Source organism: Hordeum vulgare, chromosome 5H (genome assembly GCF_904849725.1).
Source record: "Hordeum vulgare subsp. vulgare chromosome 5H, MorexV3_pseudomolecules_assembly, whole genome shotgun sequence".
In the NCBI taxonomy this organism is placed as follows: domain Eukaryota; kingdom Viridiplantae; phylum Streptophyta; class Magnoliopsida; order Poales; family Poaceae; genus Hordeum; species Hordeum vulgare.
This window is the reverse complement of record NC_058522.1, coordinates 561,989,975-562,010,741: the sequence shown is the minus strand read 5'-3', so window position 1 is coordinate 562,010,741 and position 20,767 is coordinate 561,989,975. Positions and strand designations below refer to the sequence as shown.

Sequence of the window (20,767 nt, the reverse complement as noted above, 5' to 3'; positions counted from 1 at the left end):
CACAGGCGAACATCGCATACTCACCGGAGTGTACTACATCCCACGGCTGCGCAACAACATCATCTCTATTGGGAAGCTTGACGAGAATGGATGCAAGGTGAATATAGAGAGCGGAGTGATGACGATCTTCGACAACCTCCGAAACGTGCTAGCTCGTGTTAATCGCAAACGGAATAGGCTCTATATCCTCAACCTTCATCAATCTCAACCGGAGTGTTGGCTTGCCAAGAGTGATGATGATTCGTGGTTATGGCATGCTAGATTTGGACACGTTAACTTCTACGCCTTGAAGAAGATGTCAAAGATGCAGATGGTATCCGGGATGCCAGTTATCGACCATGTTGATCGAGTATGTGACGGGTGCTTGGTTGGAAAACAGCACCGCAGGCCATTCCCTGCTCAGTCTACCTATCGTGCAAGTGATGCACTCGAGCTGCTCCATGGTGATCTATGTGGCCCTATCACCCCGGCAACTCACGCTGGAAAGAAGTATTTCTTCCTTGTGGTAGACGACTACTCGAGATATATGTGGGTCATTCTCCTACGATCTAAAGATGAGGCGTTTGAAGCGTTCAAGAAATTGAAGGCTGCAACAGAGATGGAACACAAGCTGAAGGTTCGCGCTCTACGGACAGATCGCGGCGGAGAGTTTACGTCGAATGAGTTCAACGACTACTGCGAGAAGATTGGCATAAAGAGGTTACTCACGGCACCTTACACGCCGCAGCAGAATGGGGTCGTTGAAAGGCGCAATCGAACCGTTGTTGACATGGCAAGGAGTTTACTCAAGAGCAAGAACCTGCCAGGGACTTTTTGGGAAGAAGCTGTCTCGACGGCGGTCTATCTTCTCAACCGGGCTCCAACGAAGGCGGTGATCGGCAAGACTCCGTATGAAGCAATTTACGGACGTAAGCCGAATGTGTCTCATCTACGGACATTCGGGTGCGTGGCACATGTGAAGATGGCGGAGCCGCACCTCTCAAAGCTTGCCGATCGTAGCACCAAGATGGTGTTCATCGGATACGAGAGCAGTTCTGGCACCAAGGCATACCGTTTCTACGATCCACAAACCAAGCGTCTACGGATTTCACGCGACGTCGTGTTTGAAGGAAACCAAGCGTGGAATTGGAGCGCCGCAGCCGACGATGCTCCAAACAGTAACATATTTGCAGTTGAATTTCCAACTGATGATGATGCAGAGGAGGATGTCCAGGTGATTGGCAAGACGCCCAACCAAGGTGACCACAATGGTAGTGATCATCATGGTGCCGACACCGACGACGACGCGCATAGGTCGCAAGGAGATAGCGACAACGCCGCGCACGACACAGGCGGAGATCTCGACGACAACATCGACAACGAGGCGCATAGTGACGACGACAATCAAGATGATGGTCACGGTCACGACGACTACGCCGACGACACGGATGTCGATGACACACCAAGGTCTCAGCCGTCTTCCTCAAGTGCATCAACACCGACACAATTTGTGTCGCCTCCTTCGCAAGCCACAACGGACTCCTCAGGGCCTCGTCGATACAAGACCCTCAAGAAAGTCTACAAGTACACAAAGCCAGTTACGCTCGAGTACTCCGGACTATGTCTGTTCGGAGTTGAGGAGCCGGCGAACTTCGTAGAGGCGAGAAAAAGTCCTAGCTGGACGCACGCCATGGATGAGGAGATGAAGGCAATTGAGAGCAATGGCACGTGGACTTTGGTAACCCGACCTCCAAACCAAAAGACGATAGGTTTGAAGTGGGTTTACAAGTTAAAGAAGGACACGGAGGGTGCCATTGTGAAGTACAAGGCAAGACTCGTTGCAAAGGGCTACGTTCAACGTCAAGGAGTTGACTATGATGAGGTGTTTGCACCGGTTGCTCGAATCGAGACGGTGAGAGTGCTCCTAGCTTTGGCAGCACAAGAGGATTGGAAGGTTCATCATATGGATGTTAAATCCGCTTTCCTCAACGGCGATCTCACAGAAGAAGTGTACGTGGAACAACCCCTCGGCTACGAGAAGAAAGGCGAAGAAGGGAAAGTTTACAAGCTCAAGAAGGCACTTTACGGGTTAAAGCAAGCGCCAAGAGCTTGGAACTCAAAGTTAGACCGAAGTCTGGTCTCGCTCGGGTTAAAAAGATGTGCCCTCGATGATCCGAAGGACAGTCTACAAAGCACCGAAGAAGAGGTGAAGATTGAAGACACGACCAAAAAGGAGTGTTGTCATCGAGCTACGGACGAGCCAACGACAGTAAAGACGGTCCATAAAATGCTGCAAGGGACGATAAAGGCCATGCCGATGATAACAGTTATGAGAAGCAGCAATCGTGTTTGGGACCCAGGTCGAAAGTAAGTACATCGTGATTAGGGGGTGAATGTGAGTTAATCACGTTGTCATGTAGGATTAGGAAAGAAAGCCAAACCGAGTCCTAGTAGTATTAGGATTCCTAGTCCTAGTCTATTTTCATAGTCCCTTGTGGACGTGTATAAAAGCCACCCTAGGGGTGTTGATTGTAACACCAGAAAAACGAAAAGCAATACAAAGCAAAGGCTCGACACGGGCCTTTAGCCATCAAATCCATCGATCAGTTTTATTCGTGTCGCTAGTTACGCAAGTTCCGTCAAGTAGCCGGCCGAAGCAAGAATCGCGTAGGCACGCCTGTACAGCTGCATGCGCACGTTCAAAAGCCAACAGTTCCATCTGTGATTCCGGTGGTCGTTTATGTTCATGGTTAATGCAAATGGACCTTAGAACAAAAATGGCAATTTAGGCCCGGCAGTAGCAACGGTAGCAACAAAAACTATATTTGATAGGAGAATCACGCTGACACCATATGGATCTAGCTAATGTAGAACTAATCCTTTCTAGAATTTAGAACACACTTATATTTTCTGGAATCAAGAACACACCAATCCTTTCTAGAATCAAGAACATATACAACTAATCAGGGATATGAATCAAGAACAGATAGAGGAACAAGGGTGCAGTGAGGAGATATGGATCTCACCTTGCTGGATGTGACGTGGGCCTGGATGCAGACTTTGCTCACGATGAATCCAAGCTGCCGGGGACGAGGATGAGGCCCTGTTGATCTCAGCCGCCAGAGGCCGAGGTCGCAGCCGCCTTGAGGGGGTGGGCGAGGAGATGCCGAGGTCGCAGCCGCCTTGAGGAGATGGCGAGGTCGCAACCGCTTGAGGAGGGGGAGGAGGAGATGGCGAGGAGGGGGACGACCAGACGAGGAGATTGCAAGATCTGGCGGCAGGGGTAGCGGCGGCAGAGAGCTAGGATTCCATGTCGCGAGTTGTTTTGGGAAGGATGAAGGGGATCGAACAGGTATATTTTGAGGACGGAGTCGCGGGGAGTCGGACTTTAGCGACTCCGGCAAATATGACTGGGATCGGCTCCGCTCCACTCTTTTGACTCCGTGAAGTTGCAGCGTTCGGCGCGCTCCTCCCGCTCCTGGAGCGGAGTTTGTGGAGTGAAGTGGATCCGAACAGGTCTAGTCGGAATAATCTCACAATACGCGCACGTAACAGTCCAGATTAATTCCTTCTCGGCTCCGCACTCGCCACACAGCAGTGCATACATAAAGCTTAACACCTTACCTACGGACGTTCCATCATCATCATAACACCTAGAGTCGCACTCGCGGAACACGACCTCGCCTAGTTCTCGGGCACGCGACGAACGCCTTGATCGATCCGGCGACATCGCCACCGAGCACTAGGCATGGCGGCGGCCGGCGGTGGCGAGGAGCAGGTCTCCGGGAGGCGCCATGGCGAGCAGGCAAGCGCGAGCAGCGCCGGAGTCGAGGTCAAAGATTCCCCGCGCGCCGGCGAGACGGGCGCGAGCTCTGGCGCCGGCCACAGCGCAGCGCAGCTTATCGGGGCGCTGAGGAGGAGCCAGGAGGAGGTGGCGACGATGGGCAAGGCCGACGAGCTCGCCTACGAGGATCGCCTGCGGGCTCTCAGGCTTCGCGTGCTCCAGCGGATCCAGGAGGAGGAGGAGGCGAAGGCGGCAGCGGCGGATCAACAGCCCACGACGGAGCCACGCCGTGTTGGTTGATTATTAGTTCTAGTTCTAGTAACAAGTATGACTAGATAGATAGGTTTAAACTTCGTCCATGGTCTACGTGTGTGTTGATTCTTTTGTATCGTTCTCTAGAGTGTGCCTTGTACTAATTTCTACCCAAGTTTGTTTTTCTACTTCAAACTGTAGTTTGTCTTCCAAGTGTCAGGCTCGTGTCAGTGTGATTGTCGGGCTGGCACAGACAACCGTGAATCAAGTGAACTGGTGTGTATGACAAAATTGCTATGTGTGGGTACCTCGGAGGCTTCGTAGTTTCGAGGGTAGATCATTTCCAACATATTCTTGCAGCTGGGAGGTGTAAACCAGCTACGGAATTAGCCAAACTATACCAACTCTTCTCCCTTTACTTTTGTTGTGGGAATCGTAACTTGAATTTCCATAGTGTTTCTGGGTGTGAACGTGTGCGAATATTGTTTCTGTTTAGCGGCATGTTTTCCTACACTCCCACCGTTGACACTGCATGCGAGGTTGGCTATTGTTATTATGATCTGTGTCGTTTTCTTTTGATATATGTTGTGTACATGCAATTGTTGTTGTTTGATACCTGCGTATATGCTGAGGCATGCTACGCAGACTTTGTTTGTCACTTTGCATTAGTTTACACATGTTGTAGAAAGTTGATTCCGCCTAATTTTGGAAATCCATAAGACGTTGATGAATGTACATTGTCAAATTTTCAGAAGTTGGTCCTTATTTTGTGAAAATCGTCCCTAGAAACTGTTATAGGGTTCACTTAAATTTTGTGGATCATATTTAAAAGGTGGACTGGTCGCGATCGCATGTACTCGTCACGAACATCTAGAGAATGATTGTGAACGACCCTAGGGAGATTTCGGTTACTGCTATCAGACGCTCGCAGAATAAAGTGAGTCATGCTCTTGTTGTATATGTACTCGTCACTTTGCATTAGTTTACACATGCTGTAGAAAGTTGATTCTGCCTAATTTTCGAAATCCATAAAACGTTGATGAATGTACATTGTCAAATTTTCAGAAGTTGATCCTTATTTTGTGAAAGTCGTCCCTAGAAACAGTTCTAGGGTTCACTTGAATTTTGTGGATCATATTCAGAAGGTGGACCGTTCGCGATCGCGTGTACTCGTCACGAATATCTAGAGAATGATTGCGAACGACCCTAGGAAAATTTCGATTACTTCTATTAGACGCTCGCAAAATAAAGTGAGTCATGCTCTTGATGTATATGGTAAAAATACGCCACACACTGCCGTTTGGTTGGGCTCGGGTATGAGCGACATTGTAAAACTGATTGTGGCTCACTTGCCACCTTGAGTTAACAGAAATCTCCCATTACCCCGCAAAAAAAAAAGATTGTGAATCATATTCACTAAAAGTTAAATCAGAGTTGACACACTAACGGATCCACGGCTCACCTTCTCGACTTTCAATCGGTTCCTACTGTGAATCGAAGGTGCTCCTCTAAATAACATGCCCCGCAGCCAATACAGAGATCTTCAAAATCTATAATTAAGGAGTACATCTTTTAAAGATCATTTTCATCTTTTCAGATTACCACAAGTGACGTACTGCATGTGTGTCATTCGTCATAACCTGAGATTTTTTTTTTCATAGATCTGTATTATCAACACATTTTATCTCGTAAACTATGCGGCCAAATCTCGAACCGTATTCACCGTTGGGTTTCTCGCATCGAGATCTTCATAACTAGATCCTATGTTGATATGTTTAACGAATTTTTTTTAATGAAAAAACCGAATGAAAAAAACCATGCCTCTCGCGATACGAAAAATACGCGTTTTTTTTCCTTTCCGAGAGGCACGGTCATGCCACTCATGAAGGCAAAATCGTGTCTCTCACGAAAGCAAAATCATGCCTCTTACGAACGCAAAACCGTGCCTCTCACGGAAAAAAATAGAAAATACTTTTTTTTCCTTTCTGAGAGGCACGGCTGTGCCTCCTACGAAAGTACTCGCGTATAAAAACAATGCCTCTCGCGAAAAAAGCAAAATGGGTTTTTTTTCTTCTTTTCGGGCCATGCCTCTCGCGAAGACAAAACCGTGTCTCTCGCAAAAACAAAACCGTGTCTCTCATGGAAGCAAAACCATGCCTCTCGTAAAAAAACAAAAATCGTGTTTTTTCCGTTTCCGAGAGACACAACCTCTCGTGAATGCAAAATCATGCCTTTCATAGAAGCAAAACCGTGCCTTTTGCTAAAAATAATAGAAAACACGTTTTTTGCAGTTTTTTTACAGTTTTTCGTTAAAAAGTTAAGAAAGACCATTGAAAAACCGAAACGCCAAAAAAACCCGAAAAAACAATATAAAAAACCGAAAACACGTACGAAAAAAAACACTCAAAAAGCCACACGTGACTTCAGTCCTCAATCGGGGGGGTCGCGTCAACCGGGGGATGGCGACGCTCCGGTCGGCCCTCCGGCACCTGGCACCGGCCGCTCGGTTCGTCAGCAAGGGCGGCGGACGCAGTAACTCTGAACCCATCTTCACCGCCGTCAGGGTAGGCACCCACGCTTAATCAATTTACTAGGTTTAGGGTAATTTTCAGTTACTGTGTTAAATACTCACGATTCTGCGGCCAACCCTTGTGATTTGCAGCGGAAGCATTCCACCGGCGTCGGTGTATTCTATAGTACGATACTGTGGGACGAAACCTTCGATTTGTACGTGCTCTATCATTCTCTATCATCAAATGCGTGTCTATCTAGATTCGTCATGCAACGGAGATATGAGTGCTGTTTTCTTGACGGTTGTTTCTCTGCAGACTGCAGGAGAACGCCGGTGACCTGGTTTGCAATCATGGGCACCGCCATCGGAGCTACTTACAGGGTAAAGGTGCAGACGATTGATCATGAAAAGCAGAAGGCAGGCGGACACGAGGAGGCGAAGAAAAAGTGTTAACATCTGAAGCATCTGTGCTTGTCCTCTTTTTGACTGGGAAGCATCAGTGTCTTGTTGGATAGACAAGCTAAGTCTGATGTGCTTGGACCTTGAAGTCCTTGTAGGCATCAAGTTCAGTTTTGTGCCACCATGTGCTAGGTTTTTTATTAACCTGTAATGACCCGATCCACCTTTGATTTTCCAATGACAAGAGGAAGTGAAGAACTACAACTTGGGAGTTGGGGTAGGAGATGCATAGGAGAGAAACACAGTACTCACTTCGATTCATAATACTTGTCGCTCAAATGGATTTATCTAGAAGGAATAGCTTTGTTACACACGTTGAAGTTGCCCTCTAGGCAGGCGCCATCACCCCTGTTTCGTTATTTGCCTGAATGAACATGTTCAGTTTGGTCAGACTTTTTTTTTTTTTTTTTTTTTTTTTTTGCGAAAGCAGTTTCATCTGAATAGATGCCCGGAGAGGCGGAGACTATGTAAACACCATCATGCACCGTCAATCTTTGGAGAATTGGAGATCCCATGTTTGCTAGTACTATAGTATTAGACTAGACAAGCTAGAACGAATCCCATATTTTCTACGAGTTTGCTTGTATTTGTATGAGCATTGTTCATCAACAATGGAGCTGCTGGTGATCCTCAGAAGAAAAAGGAATGGTAACACAGGTGATCACATTTCTTTTGTTTCTGAGCGGAACAGACGAGGAGTCATTGGTGAGATGAGAGAGAGCAAGACGGCGAATTATACGGGTCTACATGTTGTCTACATAGTACTCCCTCCGTAAAGAATTTAGATCACTACTTCTTTACAGATGGAGTACGTGCGTACGGCGTCCGAGTAGTCGTATCTTCTGCCCCTCTTCACTTCCACTTGCGCCCGAACATCTTCTTGTGCTTGCCGAACTTGCCATGCTTGAACTTACCATGCTTGAACTTCCCGTGGTGGTGCCCGTGGCCGTGGCCGTACATCCCGTAGGCGCCGCCATGTGACACCTTGTGAGCTCCATATGCTGCGCCTGCCGCGGCCGCGCCGCCGGCAATCACCCCGCCTGCTACGCCATGGCCGCCTCCTCCGTACATAGGAGCGTGACCTGAACAAAATGGCTTATAAGTTGACTCGACCGAGTTCATAAAACATGATCATGCCTCCATATGAACTGTGAAGTGCCATTTTATCACTTTTATATCTGATTGCATTCTAGTACTTAACATTTTTGGACATGAACATACATGTTACCGTTTCAATTTGTTGCCTGTAATTTTCTTGAAAATATCATCGGATAAACATATGTTTTAACGACGAATGTAATAATAATATTTATATTGTAAAACTGAATAGTTATTTTTTAGAGAAAAAACTGAATAGATATGTACCACAGTATACAATAGCGATAATATTTAATAAATAGAACAAATACCATTTCAAAAAATAAAAAACACACACATGAACAAATGAAGTGCATACCATAAGGAGGAACCGCCATTGGCGGCCCGTGAGCGGGATAACCAGCTGGAGGATGCGTAGTAGGATATTGTGGATACCCAGCGATCGCAGGGTACCCGCTCGGAGGATACGCAGCGTGCGGTGGCTGATAACCTCCGGGCTGAGGGTACGCGCCGGGAGGTGGCGCATACTGCCCAGGTGGAGCGGCATATCCTGGCGCCGGCGGATACGTGCTTACCGGAACGGGGTAACCGGGGTATCCCGGTGGAGCAGGGTAGCCGCCGGGGTACCCGCCATGTCCATGGAGCCCTTTGTCCTTTCCACCATCCATGTCTCCCCTCTTGTTAAAACCTAATAGCAAAGGGTCAATGGGGGTACAACTAATTGGGAGGAGGCTGATTCCAGATATGGGTAGCAGCTTCTTCTCCTCGTGCCATGGACGGGTATATATACGGTGCTTGCGAGCAACTGCAAGGGGTTATTCAGGGCGGGTTGGCTATCTTTAGGGCTTCTATATTTCTTGATTTGAAGGTGCACGACAGGTTATGGGGCTTTATCACCGCAAACATTCTTGGCGAGGACAGCCTGCAGCGACCTCTATTTGTTGGCACTGTGTAGAATATAGATTGGTCATTCGGTTGTTGACATGTGAAAGCTGTGATGCGCGTGTAGAAGTGTCCATTCCGTGGGATGGATAGGGTGAAACATATCAATACGTGTGTTTGTTAGCCGTAGAATGCAACACGAATAACAAGTCGGCTAGTTGGTCGGCACTTCACTTGCGCCATACTATTTACGATTAATAACGAAATGTTCCACTCTCAAATACAAATCCGTCGTAGTCTAGGTGGTTAGGATACTCGGCTCTCACCCGAGAGACCCGGGTTCAAGTCCCGGCGACGGAACACTTTTTTTCTATTTTCCTGGATCCGTAACTTAAACTTTGATTATGCCCAATGTTTTGCCTTCTTGTTGCCTTTTTGATCAAAGCGTTTCACAGAGATCAGTTCATTTTCAGTAAACCAACTAGGCAACAAAGGAGAATATGAAGAGGAGACTGACCCCTCATGGTTGAGCCTCTCATACTACTAGTTGATTGCCCGTGCGTTGTCACATAATAACAAAAAATATATTAAAAAATAATTACTTGAAATAACAAATGTTTGTCGTACATGATGTCATGGAATATCCATTCAAACTTGACAACATGATTCTATCTCATGCTCCTTCCTCCTCGACGACAGTTGTGTCTCCATAAAAAGAGGCAGATCCCCGTTCCTTGGTCGCTCCAAAGGGCGACACCAGGACGCCATCGCCCCTGGCGGCCAAGAACACTTGTCCACTACCGCTATATCGCCGCCACCAACGGTCGTCGCCGGCGGCAATGAAGGTCAGCTGCAAGAATCGGGCGATCATGAATCTACTTTCCTCTTTTCCATTACCCTCTTCATCCCTGACCTTCGCCTGGATCTGACATGGCACCTGGCTCCATCTGCTTTGGCTCATCCCCCCATCTCTATGCTCCTTGACCACCGCTCAGATCTTTCATCCACCAACCCTACTCCTCTTAGCAATGGTGGATGAGTGCCTTTCCTAGATGTACGGCTTACATACCACACCAGCTAGATCCGCCATGTCTTGCAAAGGACCCATGGCTCCTTGGTTGTGTCGGTGCCTTGAGACAATGTGATTCCTATTTGTTGCACATCGCCTTCTCCTATTGTGCGCTCATCCAAGTCTTGTTGCTGCCAGCATTGAGAAGTGAGGGAAAAATTTAGGGACAAAAAACGTATGGAAAAAGACTAACAAAAGGGACAAACAGAATGACTAAGACTGGCAAACGAAATAAGGAAATATGGTAAGAGATTGATGAAAGGTAACAATTGGAGAATGAGAATGAAGGAAATAAACCCTAATTTCTTGCAGCGGCAAAAAAGAATATAAAACTCAATTATGTGGAGCCAAAATATGGTCTCTCTTCTACATAACGTCATATAACCAAAACCTAAAAAATCAAGCTTTACCTAAAAAAACTAAAAAGCAAAACAGGGATTGCTGAAAAAACAGGAGGTTCACATCTCCCTGAGTACAACCCCATTATATTATGCCCCTCTCCAAAATTAACCCAAACATGAGCTGCTAATCTAGAACAACATTATCCTGGGAGTGATCATTTATTTTTAGCTAAGCCATATTCAGAACCACACATCCCAAGTGTATTGTCATGTTTGAACCTTTTTACATTTGATGTAGAATTCATATTTTTTGGGCAAATGTAGCCTTTTGACAGAGATCAAAATTATCAAGAATGACATATTTTCTGTTTTTCATTATTTACACACCAAACATAGAACAAAAAAATAGTTAATAAGGTCAAACACTTTCTGCTCTGCAAGCTGCAGTTCAAAAAAGATCAGCAAGTTAATATATAGATAGACCACATCAGTCTACCTAACGTGCATTCATCAACAAAGCTGAATTATTTTGCTTGGATAGGTAATCAAACAAGTATATTTTTTAGCTAATGGCCGTTAGATCCAGAGAAGAGATTGATCATACAGTAACAAAGATTCATCAAAGCATGCTAAAAAACAGAAAGCCCTTACTTCTAAACAAATCACATAAAGAACTGTGGGATTACTCCTTGCGTTTCCAATATCATATCTGCAAAGCCAAACATACAGAAATCTATTGGGTAACACTTGGGAACTCACACATTCCCGCACAGAAAGCCTAATTTATCACTGGAATCAAACAAGAACGCTCAATGAAAATAATAGGAAGAGGTTGGACAAAAATACTCCGTAAAACGACCATGGGAGATCCGTGCCAAAGAACGGATAAATTTGCTATGAAAAATCAACAGCGACTACATTCAGTTATTCACCAAAAATATTATCTAGGCAAAACAATGTCACTTGTGACTACTGATTATTATACTTATCTGGTGTACACCATAGATATTAACTAACCCCACACTCCTTTCTTGAACTTACTGTGGTCTAGAAAAGATGGCTCACAATGTATGTAGGTTGGAATTCAACGCAGAAATCTCAGCCATGTAAAAAAGAAAAGGTTGAGTAAGATGAAAGAGTAATTTGCATATGAAAATAGCAGTTACTATAAACCAGTGAAGAGAGGAATCTCAAATCCAATACCATTTCCTCTATCATGTTTTCCTCTACCCCTCATCTCTGCATGATTGAACTTACATATGGAGAGAAAATCCACCAGGCATCAGAATCAGTTTCTCGGTTCTTTGACAACAAATCAGTTTCTTCATACTTGGCATGTGTTTTCTCGTAATGCCAAGTTGCGTAACAACATCGTTCAGGAGTTTCAAACAATTAATTTCAAAATGCATATCCCCTTTAATAGTAGAGATACTCATTACGAAGATTTAAGTTGATGACAGTTTCTCACGAAACAAGTCTTTAACAACAACTTCAGAAAAAACTTTGGGCGCCTACTTCAGCACACGGCAGGCTCAACTGCTCGCATCGCACTGTCCCTGCGTCATGTTGTTCTCCAACCTGCGGTGAATCAGAACGGTCCATTAGCACACTTGCTTACATTCACATGAGAACATGAAGTTCACTAATGTGAAAATGAGCGTGAAAACAAGGTAATGCTAATGCCATAGGTAAAAAAAGAAACCGCATGCTACACATTCAGAAGGCTTCAATATGCCGTTTATCTCGAACACGATTATGATTCCCAAATGAAGAAGTGACCATTCAACTGGTAATGGGACAGAACTATCGATAATGAATCAAGGATGTGCACAGTAGCCAAGTACAGTCAGAGATAACAATAAGTATATGAAGGAATCAAGTTGAGTCATCCGGGGTGGATCAGGTTGTTATTACTCCAAACTAAAGTTGCATCATCCGAATTTATTCACAGTACCAAAACAGCTACTGTTTCTAATTGCCGAGACAAAATTTAGACCAAATGTTATTGAATTTCGTGATAGTACTATCAAAACAAAAACATTATAAAGTGAAAAACGACCGTTCACTTCTGACAAGCAATTCATTCAGAATTTCAATTTGTCCGACCGCACTTGTGGGATGATTGACATGGTGATACAAACTGAAAAGTCAGCAGTCAACCCCCAGTTCTCCCAGCTGATTACCCTCAATTCATTCGAATTCTCCTTACAAGCTCGGAAATTGGAAAAAAAGGATCTACTAATTTCCAACTTACTAATATTGCCCGGATCGCTGGAATGTCATAAAAATATCTCGTAAAACCCAACAAGTTCGAAGTCCCAAGGTCCAACGTCACTGAATTACCCGCACGATTGCAGCGGAACCATTGTGACCATTATGTTGTCATATAGAAAATTAAAGATATAAGATAGTACATAAACTCAATGTAAAATATAATCTAGCAAGTATTCACAAAAAGATTTGGTGATATTAGATATATTATTAAATATTGCTACTAAGAACACAATACATATGCAAGAATGAACACCACGGCCAAGGACAGGAATTAAGCAGAATCTATAAGACCTAGCTACATATATATGAAATGGAGGCAAAAGCTTTGCCTCATCTCATTAATTAATAAGAAAAGAATTGCCCCACTGATTAACGGAAAACCGGGCGAAAACCGTTACAACACATTCACACATGACACACAGGGCGACCTGGCAACCCACATAAGAATGCACACACGCCGCCAAGGAGAGAACACTGTCGAGGCCGCAACCCGGTGTCATCGCCATCACGCCTACACAAGGGTGACTCCGACTCCACCATCGACGACCATCAAAATAGCCCTCACCGCAAGCAAATTCCGAGGCCCACACCGGCCACTGTCAAACAGTCAACCGCACGCGTCAACTACCAGGCAGTTCTGACTCTTTCCACGAGCATTATAAGAGAAAAGTACTGAGCCTGAGCCGAGCCAGCGTCACAACCGACCACCGGCCTCGCGTCATCATTGCCGCAAGGCCCCGCCTCAGTAGCTCCGACTCCAGGAAGACAAAGTGAGGCGCGACAAACCCTCAAACAAGCCGGATGAGACCGACTACCAAAACTCAGCATCAAACCAAATCCACTCGAAGACGCCATCGTTACCACACAAGAAGTCACGCCAACCCTCCATATCGCCAGTCGGGCACCTGCCGACCACGATGTTGTGTGTGTCCAGCTCCGGGAAAGCACGAGGGAGACCGATGACCTTCAAGGTAACGCCCCCAAGGGGATAGCGACGTGGGAGAACGACGTCGTCACCCGACTTACAATGGAGTCTTAGGCTTTCGCCTGATGGGCATGGTACAAAGGTGCTGGGCGAGGAGAGGCTCCACAACGACCCCCCAAGGAGAAAAACGACGTCCACGGACGTCGTGCCATCTAGGCTTTCGCCCGGAGCCACCTCGACGAGCACCCCCACGCAACCGGCGATGCAGCACCATCAGTCCGCAAGCCCGCTGTCCCACACACCTCCTACAAGATGACGGCGCCACCGCCACGCAGGAGCCACCAACCTCACACGCCGGACCTTCACCATGGCACACCCCCACACCAGCCACCACCATCAACACCACATCCGGGGCCGCCACCCCGGCAACCGCAGGCCTCCGCATGCCAGAACCGCCATGGATGCCGCACACAACAGCCCGCCCAGCAGCGCTCCCGCCTAGGGGAAGCCACGCCAGATCCGACCCAGAGCGGTTGTTCTTTGTAAATCATCGAGAACTACTGCATGTTGTTCTTTGTAAATCACCTAGGCTTATAGATTTCGGATGGCGAAAGTGAACCACTAATAAAGCTAGTGAAGGACTAAATCTGTGAAGGAGGATATAATTGATAACATTAGCATGGTTTGTAATTCTTACCGGCAACGATGAGACATGTTCCAGATAGTACCTTCCTCCAGTCCAACGTTTCTGCCATAGTATGACCAGCAGCGCCATGCCATGAAAAATCAATTGCCTGTAAAAACAAACAATAAATAAACACACGACTCTCACAAATGATCTATGTATCCATTGCTGGAGTTAATTCCCTTTGATCTGACATATAGCTAAGCTCCACCGAAACTCAAAGAGTCGAAAAATTGGGTGCATCTACTCAGTAAATAAACATCTCAATGACATTATCAGGATCGGATATAGAATGTGACAATAAAATTGCGTATGTGCCGGCGTGAATGCATAACAGTGTGCAGATGGAAGTCACTGGAAACTTGCATGGATGTATGCATGCTTACATGTGCTAGCTGCAGTAAATTTGTGCTCCATATCTGGTGAGCGAGGGTGGCCGCAGGGCATGTCTTATGGGGAATGATCGATATGCCACCAAAAAACTATGCAAAAGCGGATGGGGTTGTAACCACCTCACTGGTGATATGTATGCCCATAATTTGGGTACCTCCATCCTGTGCAGAATAGAAGAAAATAAAAACAATAATTGATTCACATATATGCCAACCTAATGTCATCCAACCCTTAAGCGGTGATCATGACTTGCATATACAAAAAGGATGGTCAGTTGTAGTCCCTGGTATTAGATGATTTTTTTCAAACCAATGCATTGCATAGAATGGAAGGAATGGTATGTCATTGAATCATTGATGTCCTATACGTACTATATAGCAAATATAAGAGGCGTGCCATGTGTTAATCCAATTCAAATGATAAACTTCAGAGATGGGAATCTTGTTCAATGAGAAGGAAGAGACCTATGCAGCATGATATCACGAATGCGCTTCACTATCTCCAGCAAATTGTCTAGTAGCTTGCTGCCAAATCGGACAAAACAAAAAGCAGATAAAACGTTATATAAGAGGCATGTCATGTGTTAATCCAATTCAAATGATAAACTTCAGAGATGGGAATCTTGTTTAATGAGCCACAGAGATACATACTACATGATCATCAATCATCTAGAAGTCTCACTATTGTTATGTAAACCACCAATAGTCCTGGGATGAAAGTCTACAGTTTTTCAATAACATGATCGAAGACAAAGACTGGAGGAAGGTCGTTTTACCCAAGGGGCATCGGCGGTGCCATGGGCTTGTCGGAGCCACACGGGAAGCCACCAGTTTCGACAGAGTGCCGTCACCGCGAGGGTTGGTGATGACCAGACATCGCCTATGGCCTCCCCGGCTGGTAACAAGTAATGACGAGGATTAGTCTTGCCAAAATGAGCAACGGGGAGTCACCTCCATAGCCTCCCTCACAATCCAGTTTGGATCCCGTCGTCGTCTACTCCGCAATGATCTCTCTCCGTCTAGCAATCGGTTCAACATTAGCTGTCTCGGAACAAAGAGCTGCAGCGGAGGCCACCGCGACGCCGAGCTTCAGCCGCTGCGCCGCACTGACCAAGAGGCTCGCTAGACCACCTTTGGACTGACCAATCTACATCTCACTCCATCCATGCCAGCGCCAAGATCTCCGCCTTGTCATTCTCGTCGAAGAATCGCGACTTCGGACCATGCCCTTCGATCTGCTAATGCCTTCCACTGCTGTCAAGAGCTCCATCGATACACTGACAAAGACGCATATCTTGGCTAGCCACGGCGCAGGATTCGATCCGGCTAATTACCATCAGGCTAGCATGCGTACGCCCCACTTCATCGCCTATGACAGATGCACATGGGCTTCCACGTGCGAGGATCGTCCTGGCACACATCCCCGCCGGCTTGAGCTTCTCCTGGATGTTCCTCTCCCCTGGGCTTATGGGTTTTGGAGGAAGTGGTGGCGAGGATTTTGTTGGAGGCCGCTCGGTGCCTGGAGGGAAGGCGACGTGCATCATGGATATTGGCGGCGACGGCGGTGGGATTAATAAGAAGAGGATGCACGCGCGGCGCGGGGGCGTGTCCCACTCGCGGAGGGCCGGCGGGGAGGGAGAGGGCGCGGCGGCGAGGAGGGCCGGTGGGAAGGGAGAGGGCGCGGTGGCGACGCGGGGGTGGCGGCGGCACCGAGCGGCGCGGGGGCGTGTGCGGCGGCGAGCGGCTGCGCGAGAGGAGCGGTTCGCCCTCCCTTCGGCGGCGACGAGCGGGACAGTTCGCACGAGTGCGGGGATGGGGTCGGGGAGTGCGGGGATGGGGGGATGCCGTCGTCCGTTTTCGTTTTCACCGAGCGTACGAGTACGAGGAGGGTGTGGGAACGAGCGAACGAGGGGTGTGTTTTTTTCATGTGAACCGGATTGGTTTTTGGAGGAATGGGAAAAAATCGGTAGAAAAAAATTCGGTGGAACGCAAGTGCTAGCGAGGGGATCTGTCGGTCGAACCATCATGACAGACGACAGATCCCCCTTTAATAGTAGAGATATGAAGAGGAGAATGAGTATGAGAAAAAGAGAGATAGGGATTTGACACGGATTTCATGGTTGAGAAACAGTGAGCTAGAAATATTCGGCGACGATGTTCGCAACACCACGGTGTTCCACCTTGGCGCTCGACCAGGTTGCGGTGGCATGTCTTTTATAGGATCAGAAGACCAAGGCATTCCCGAGGTAGACGTAGAAGCATGATGTCGAGCGGCAGGTGTCGGGGCATGGAACTGCCTAGACATAGATGTGGTCGCGCAAGGCAAACATGCCGATCACCGATGCAGGAAGCATGTGGAGCTCGACATACACTTCATATGCGAGCGGATGACCCTTGGCCTGTTCAGCGTCACAGCGTGCTCCACATCCCCACCAAGCAGTAGCTTGCCGACATCATGATAAAAGGCTTGTCAACGGACATTTCTTACAATTTCACTCCAGTTTTTGTGTCGTCTCCGTCGACATCGCGAATGCGGGGATGGAATAATTATTTAGAGCACATACTTTTTCGGTAAAGAGGAGTGAAACAATTCAAATGAAGTTTTTTATAACGTATCAATAAGATAGAGTCATGCATGCTACGGATAGTTTCAATAGATAAACGTGGACACTTGAAAAATCTGTCGGACAGACAGATTCATATCTTTTACAACCCACACAATCTTCGATTCTTGACGCGTAAGCAATTTGTTTAGCTTTACATCCAACCCATATACATGGCAAAGGTTGTAAGTGCGCCGTGTGTGCGTTAGTGGCACACGTTCTGTGGCATATGATCCCTTGCGGATGAGGCCATGTAACGTGTATATAACCCAGCCGATGAGCTGATGAAATCTATGTCAAAACCAAGTGTTTTCTTCTATCATACTCCTCTTCACAACACCGATGTTTCTTGTTGAATAGAGTGTTTCACATTTCGATTAAGAAGGAGCCAATCCCTTTTATGTACCTTTCCTCACACTCACTCACGGTGACTGTAGTCACTTTCTCTTGCTCTTTCTTTTTATCTCCCCTTCCTTTCATGCATGAAGTCCCTCACACACACTTACACCGTAAGACATCATCTATTCTTCCTTCACAAGGGCATCATGAGAGAAGTTGTCATGGGAAGCGATGATTGTGCCCTCACAGATAAAAAAAATATCTACGGGTTTTCTCATGAGAAATCTCGGCTAGAAATTTGATCCTGAGGGATATATCTACACTGACAAGGGACTAAGGCAATTATGAACGAAGCCATAAGTTTCTCTGACCTCGGTTGGTACGGAAGATCGTAACTACATTTTTTTTCGCTCCTTCAAAAAGTACATACTCCCTTAGTTTCTAAATATAAGATCTTTTAGAGATTCTATTAGAAGTCTACATACAAAGTAAAATAAATGAATCTATACCCTAAATATGTCTAGGTATATCCGTATATAGTTTATAGTGCAATCTTTAAAGGGTCTTATATTTAGGAACGGAGGGAGTACATATTAGAAACGATAAATCTGAGAAAATAAAACAAATCCGTCGTAGTCTAGGTGGTTAGGATACTCGGCTCTCACCCGAGAGACCCGGGTTCAAGTCCCGGCGACGGAACTTTTTTTGTTCGCAGTAAAAAAAATGTTTTCCCGTTCGTAAGGGTTTTTTACTTTGTGAAAAATCAATGGTGATTAGACCAGCGTAACCAGCCCGCCGGAGACCCAGAGGCTGAGGCGATCGCGACCTCATACAGTCACACCCCAGTCGTCGTCGAGAACGCACGCTCCGGCCTCCGGCGGTCTTCATCAGCCAACTCAACCACCGCGATCTTCTGTCGTCCCGACTCCCGAGCAATACAGGTGTGGCATTGGCGATGCTCCGATCCGCCGCTGGGCTCGCGCTCCGGCGGCCGGAACAGGCCCGTCGGTTCTCCGGCAGCAGCGGATGCAGCCACACCATCAGGGTACGTACGTAAGTGCACACCTCCTTGTGGATGGGTAATTTGCGCATTCATATATTTAGAAATTCTAAGAGCATCTACAGCCGGATTTCTTAAACTCTCGGGCATTGCCGTCCGGTCACTAAAATTTAATTCAAACAGGCCCTCAAACCGATTTCAAACGTACGGTCTAACCGGCACCTCATATTTTCATCCTAAATATGAGACGGATATGTGGAAGCCCGAACGTACCCGGGCACCCTTGCTGACCCATGCTGACCCGCATCTATCCCACATATATTCGGCCCCATCCGCTCGCCGGACCAAATCCTAACCACTTCCTTGCACTCCCATCCGCTAGCCAAGCTCACCTCCGGTATGGCGGGCAGCGGATCCGAGTCCTTCACCTCCAGACCCGTTGACCACGAGCTCGTCCCACGCGGCCCCGAGGAGGAGATGACCATCCGGCTTGCGCGTCGTCGCTCCCGGGAGGCGGGCACACGACGGCAGTGCTCGGACTCGCAACACCGGGAATCCATTGTGTCTGCACAACCGATGGTTGGATCCGGCGTTGCTACCTCATCGAAGACGGTGAGGTCCGTCTTGCGTCCAAACGTCGTGACGGAAGCACAACCCTTCTGTTGGCGCACCGAGCACGAAGTATGGCCGACCTCGGACGATGCCATGGCGCGGCGTGCCCGCTGGGCGAGGCAGCGGGCACGGAATGCGACGAAGGCCCTCGCGGCGGCGGATATTGAAGAGGCGGAGTCACACTCTCCGGCGCCCCCAGGGTGCACCGGTGCGGTCGACGCAATTGCATCGTGGTGGACGTCAGCTCCTTCGAGGAAGGATCCGTGATCGACCTCACATCGACCGGCACCGTCCGGGTTACGGGCTCCGACGAGGGAGAGTAGGGCATGGGAGACGGTGGGAGCTCGACTCCCGTGAGCCGGCTAGTGTCCCATGTTCTACTCTACCTCGTCGATGACCGGACCGACACTATGTGGGACGCAACCAGCTGCCGGACATGGACACGGTGGACCCGAACAAGTTTCATTTAGCTTTAGGTTTACGTCGCATGTAAATAGTATGAATTTAAGGTTTTTAATTTGGGATATCCGAATGTAGAATGCATTATTTGAGGCGTGACTCGTCGGTGCACGTTCGCGGGTTTGAGGGGCCGGATTAGCGAGGTCCGGCTGTAGATGCTCTAAGCGTGTAGTAGTATTTCCCTAGTCCCTACCTTGATACTCCCTTGTAGAGGAAGATTTCCTCTGATGGTACGCATTATGGATCATGGACGGCTGATAACATAAGAGAGCAATAGCATCTTTCCACGAAAACTGGTATTACTACATACACCATCCTCATTTGATGCTTTTGCCGTTTTCAACCCCCTCTCATTGCTCATTTCTTCAAAATTAATCCTCAAAAAAAGTGCTCATGAATTCATTTATTTCCGGAATTGTCGCTGAGGTTTGCAGTATGTCTGATCTGTTGACGGTGGCTTTACATGAAAGGGCCTGGAACATATGGGCATGCCGGCCCTTCTAGCTCTGTCACAAACTGCTTATCATGAGGCTTGCTAGCCCTTCTAACTTTTGTGTGCACTTTCTATTTATTTATTTATTGTGGACAAATATAACTAGCATTGCATAAAACATAACCAGATAGATAAATAATCTTGTAGCACAATATTGCAAACATAACCAGCATTGCATAAAACACTTCCACATTCCAAGGGAGTAGTTGTTGTCATCGTCAAGCATTTTCAGACATATAAAGTGTTGCATCAAGCATTTTCAGACCATTGATGCCATTGCAGAGCGAGCAGCGCAATAAGCTACAGTACAAACCAGCACACAAAAACCATTTGCATAACCGGATGCCATCTCTTCTCACCCAGTCCCTCTCCTCCTGCCGCTTCTGTTCTGCAATCTATGTTAAGATGGGTTTGAAATTCAATCACCTACTCCTACTCCTCGTGTTCAATCACCTCCTTGACGCTCAATCCCCATCAGGGCACTACCTAGCTCGCAGTCGCTAGCACCGCGTCAAGAAGACCACAGGTGCTCAACACACGGCTGATAATATCTTCCTCGTTCAATAGCAAACCGCAGGCACATTGCTAGATTAATACTCTATATACGGA

General features: G+C 47.1%; 1 protein-coding gene and 2 non-coding genes across 3 annotated transcripts; 2 read left to right on the top strand and 1 right to left on the bottom strand.

Annotated features, from left to right (window-relative positions):
• Positions 1 to 7,635: 7,635 nt before the first annotated feature.
• Positions 7,636 to 9,927, bottom strand: LOC123397314 (ejaculatory bulb-specific protein 1-like). The gene is made up of 3 exons (XM_045091913.1): positions 9,789 to 9,927; positions 8,443 to 8,889; positions 7,636 to 8,068 (listed from the first exon to the last, which is right to left on the bottom strand). The coding sequence occupies exons 1-3, from the start codon at positions 9,925 to 9,927 to the stop codon at positions 7,839 to 7,841; spliced, it is 816 nt and encodes a 271-aa protein (XP_044947848.1). The 3' UTR covers positions 7,636 to 7,838.
• On the top strand, positions 9,254 to 9,326 carry TRNAE-CUC. Its single transcript has one exon. It is a non-coding gene; the product is annotated as a tRNA-Glu (tRNA).
• Positions 9,928 to 18,220: 8,293 nt separating the features above from the next.
• TRNAE-CUC lies at positions 18,221 to 18,293 on the top strand. Its single transcript has one exon. It is a non-coding gene; the product is annotated as a tRNA-Glu (tRNA).
• The last annotated feature ends 2,474 nt before the right edge of the window (positions 18,294 to 20,767 follow it).

Excerpts from the sequence above, each read along its gene's own strand:
- LOC123397314 (XM_045091913.1), bottom strand. The coding sequence starts at position 9,927 with ATGAGCCAAAGCAGATGGAGCCAGGTGCCATGTCAGATCCAGGCGAAG. Across the intron at positions 8,890-9,788 it reads CATTGCCGCCGGCGACGACC|TTGCTCGCAAGCACCGTATA; the intron begins GTTGGTGGCGGC and ends AACCCCTTGCAG. Across the intron at positions 8,069-8,442 it reads AATGGCGGTTCCTCCTTATG|GTCACGCTCCTATGTACGGA; the intron begins GTATGCACTTCA and ends CATTTTGTTCAG.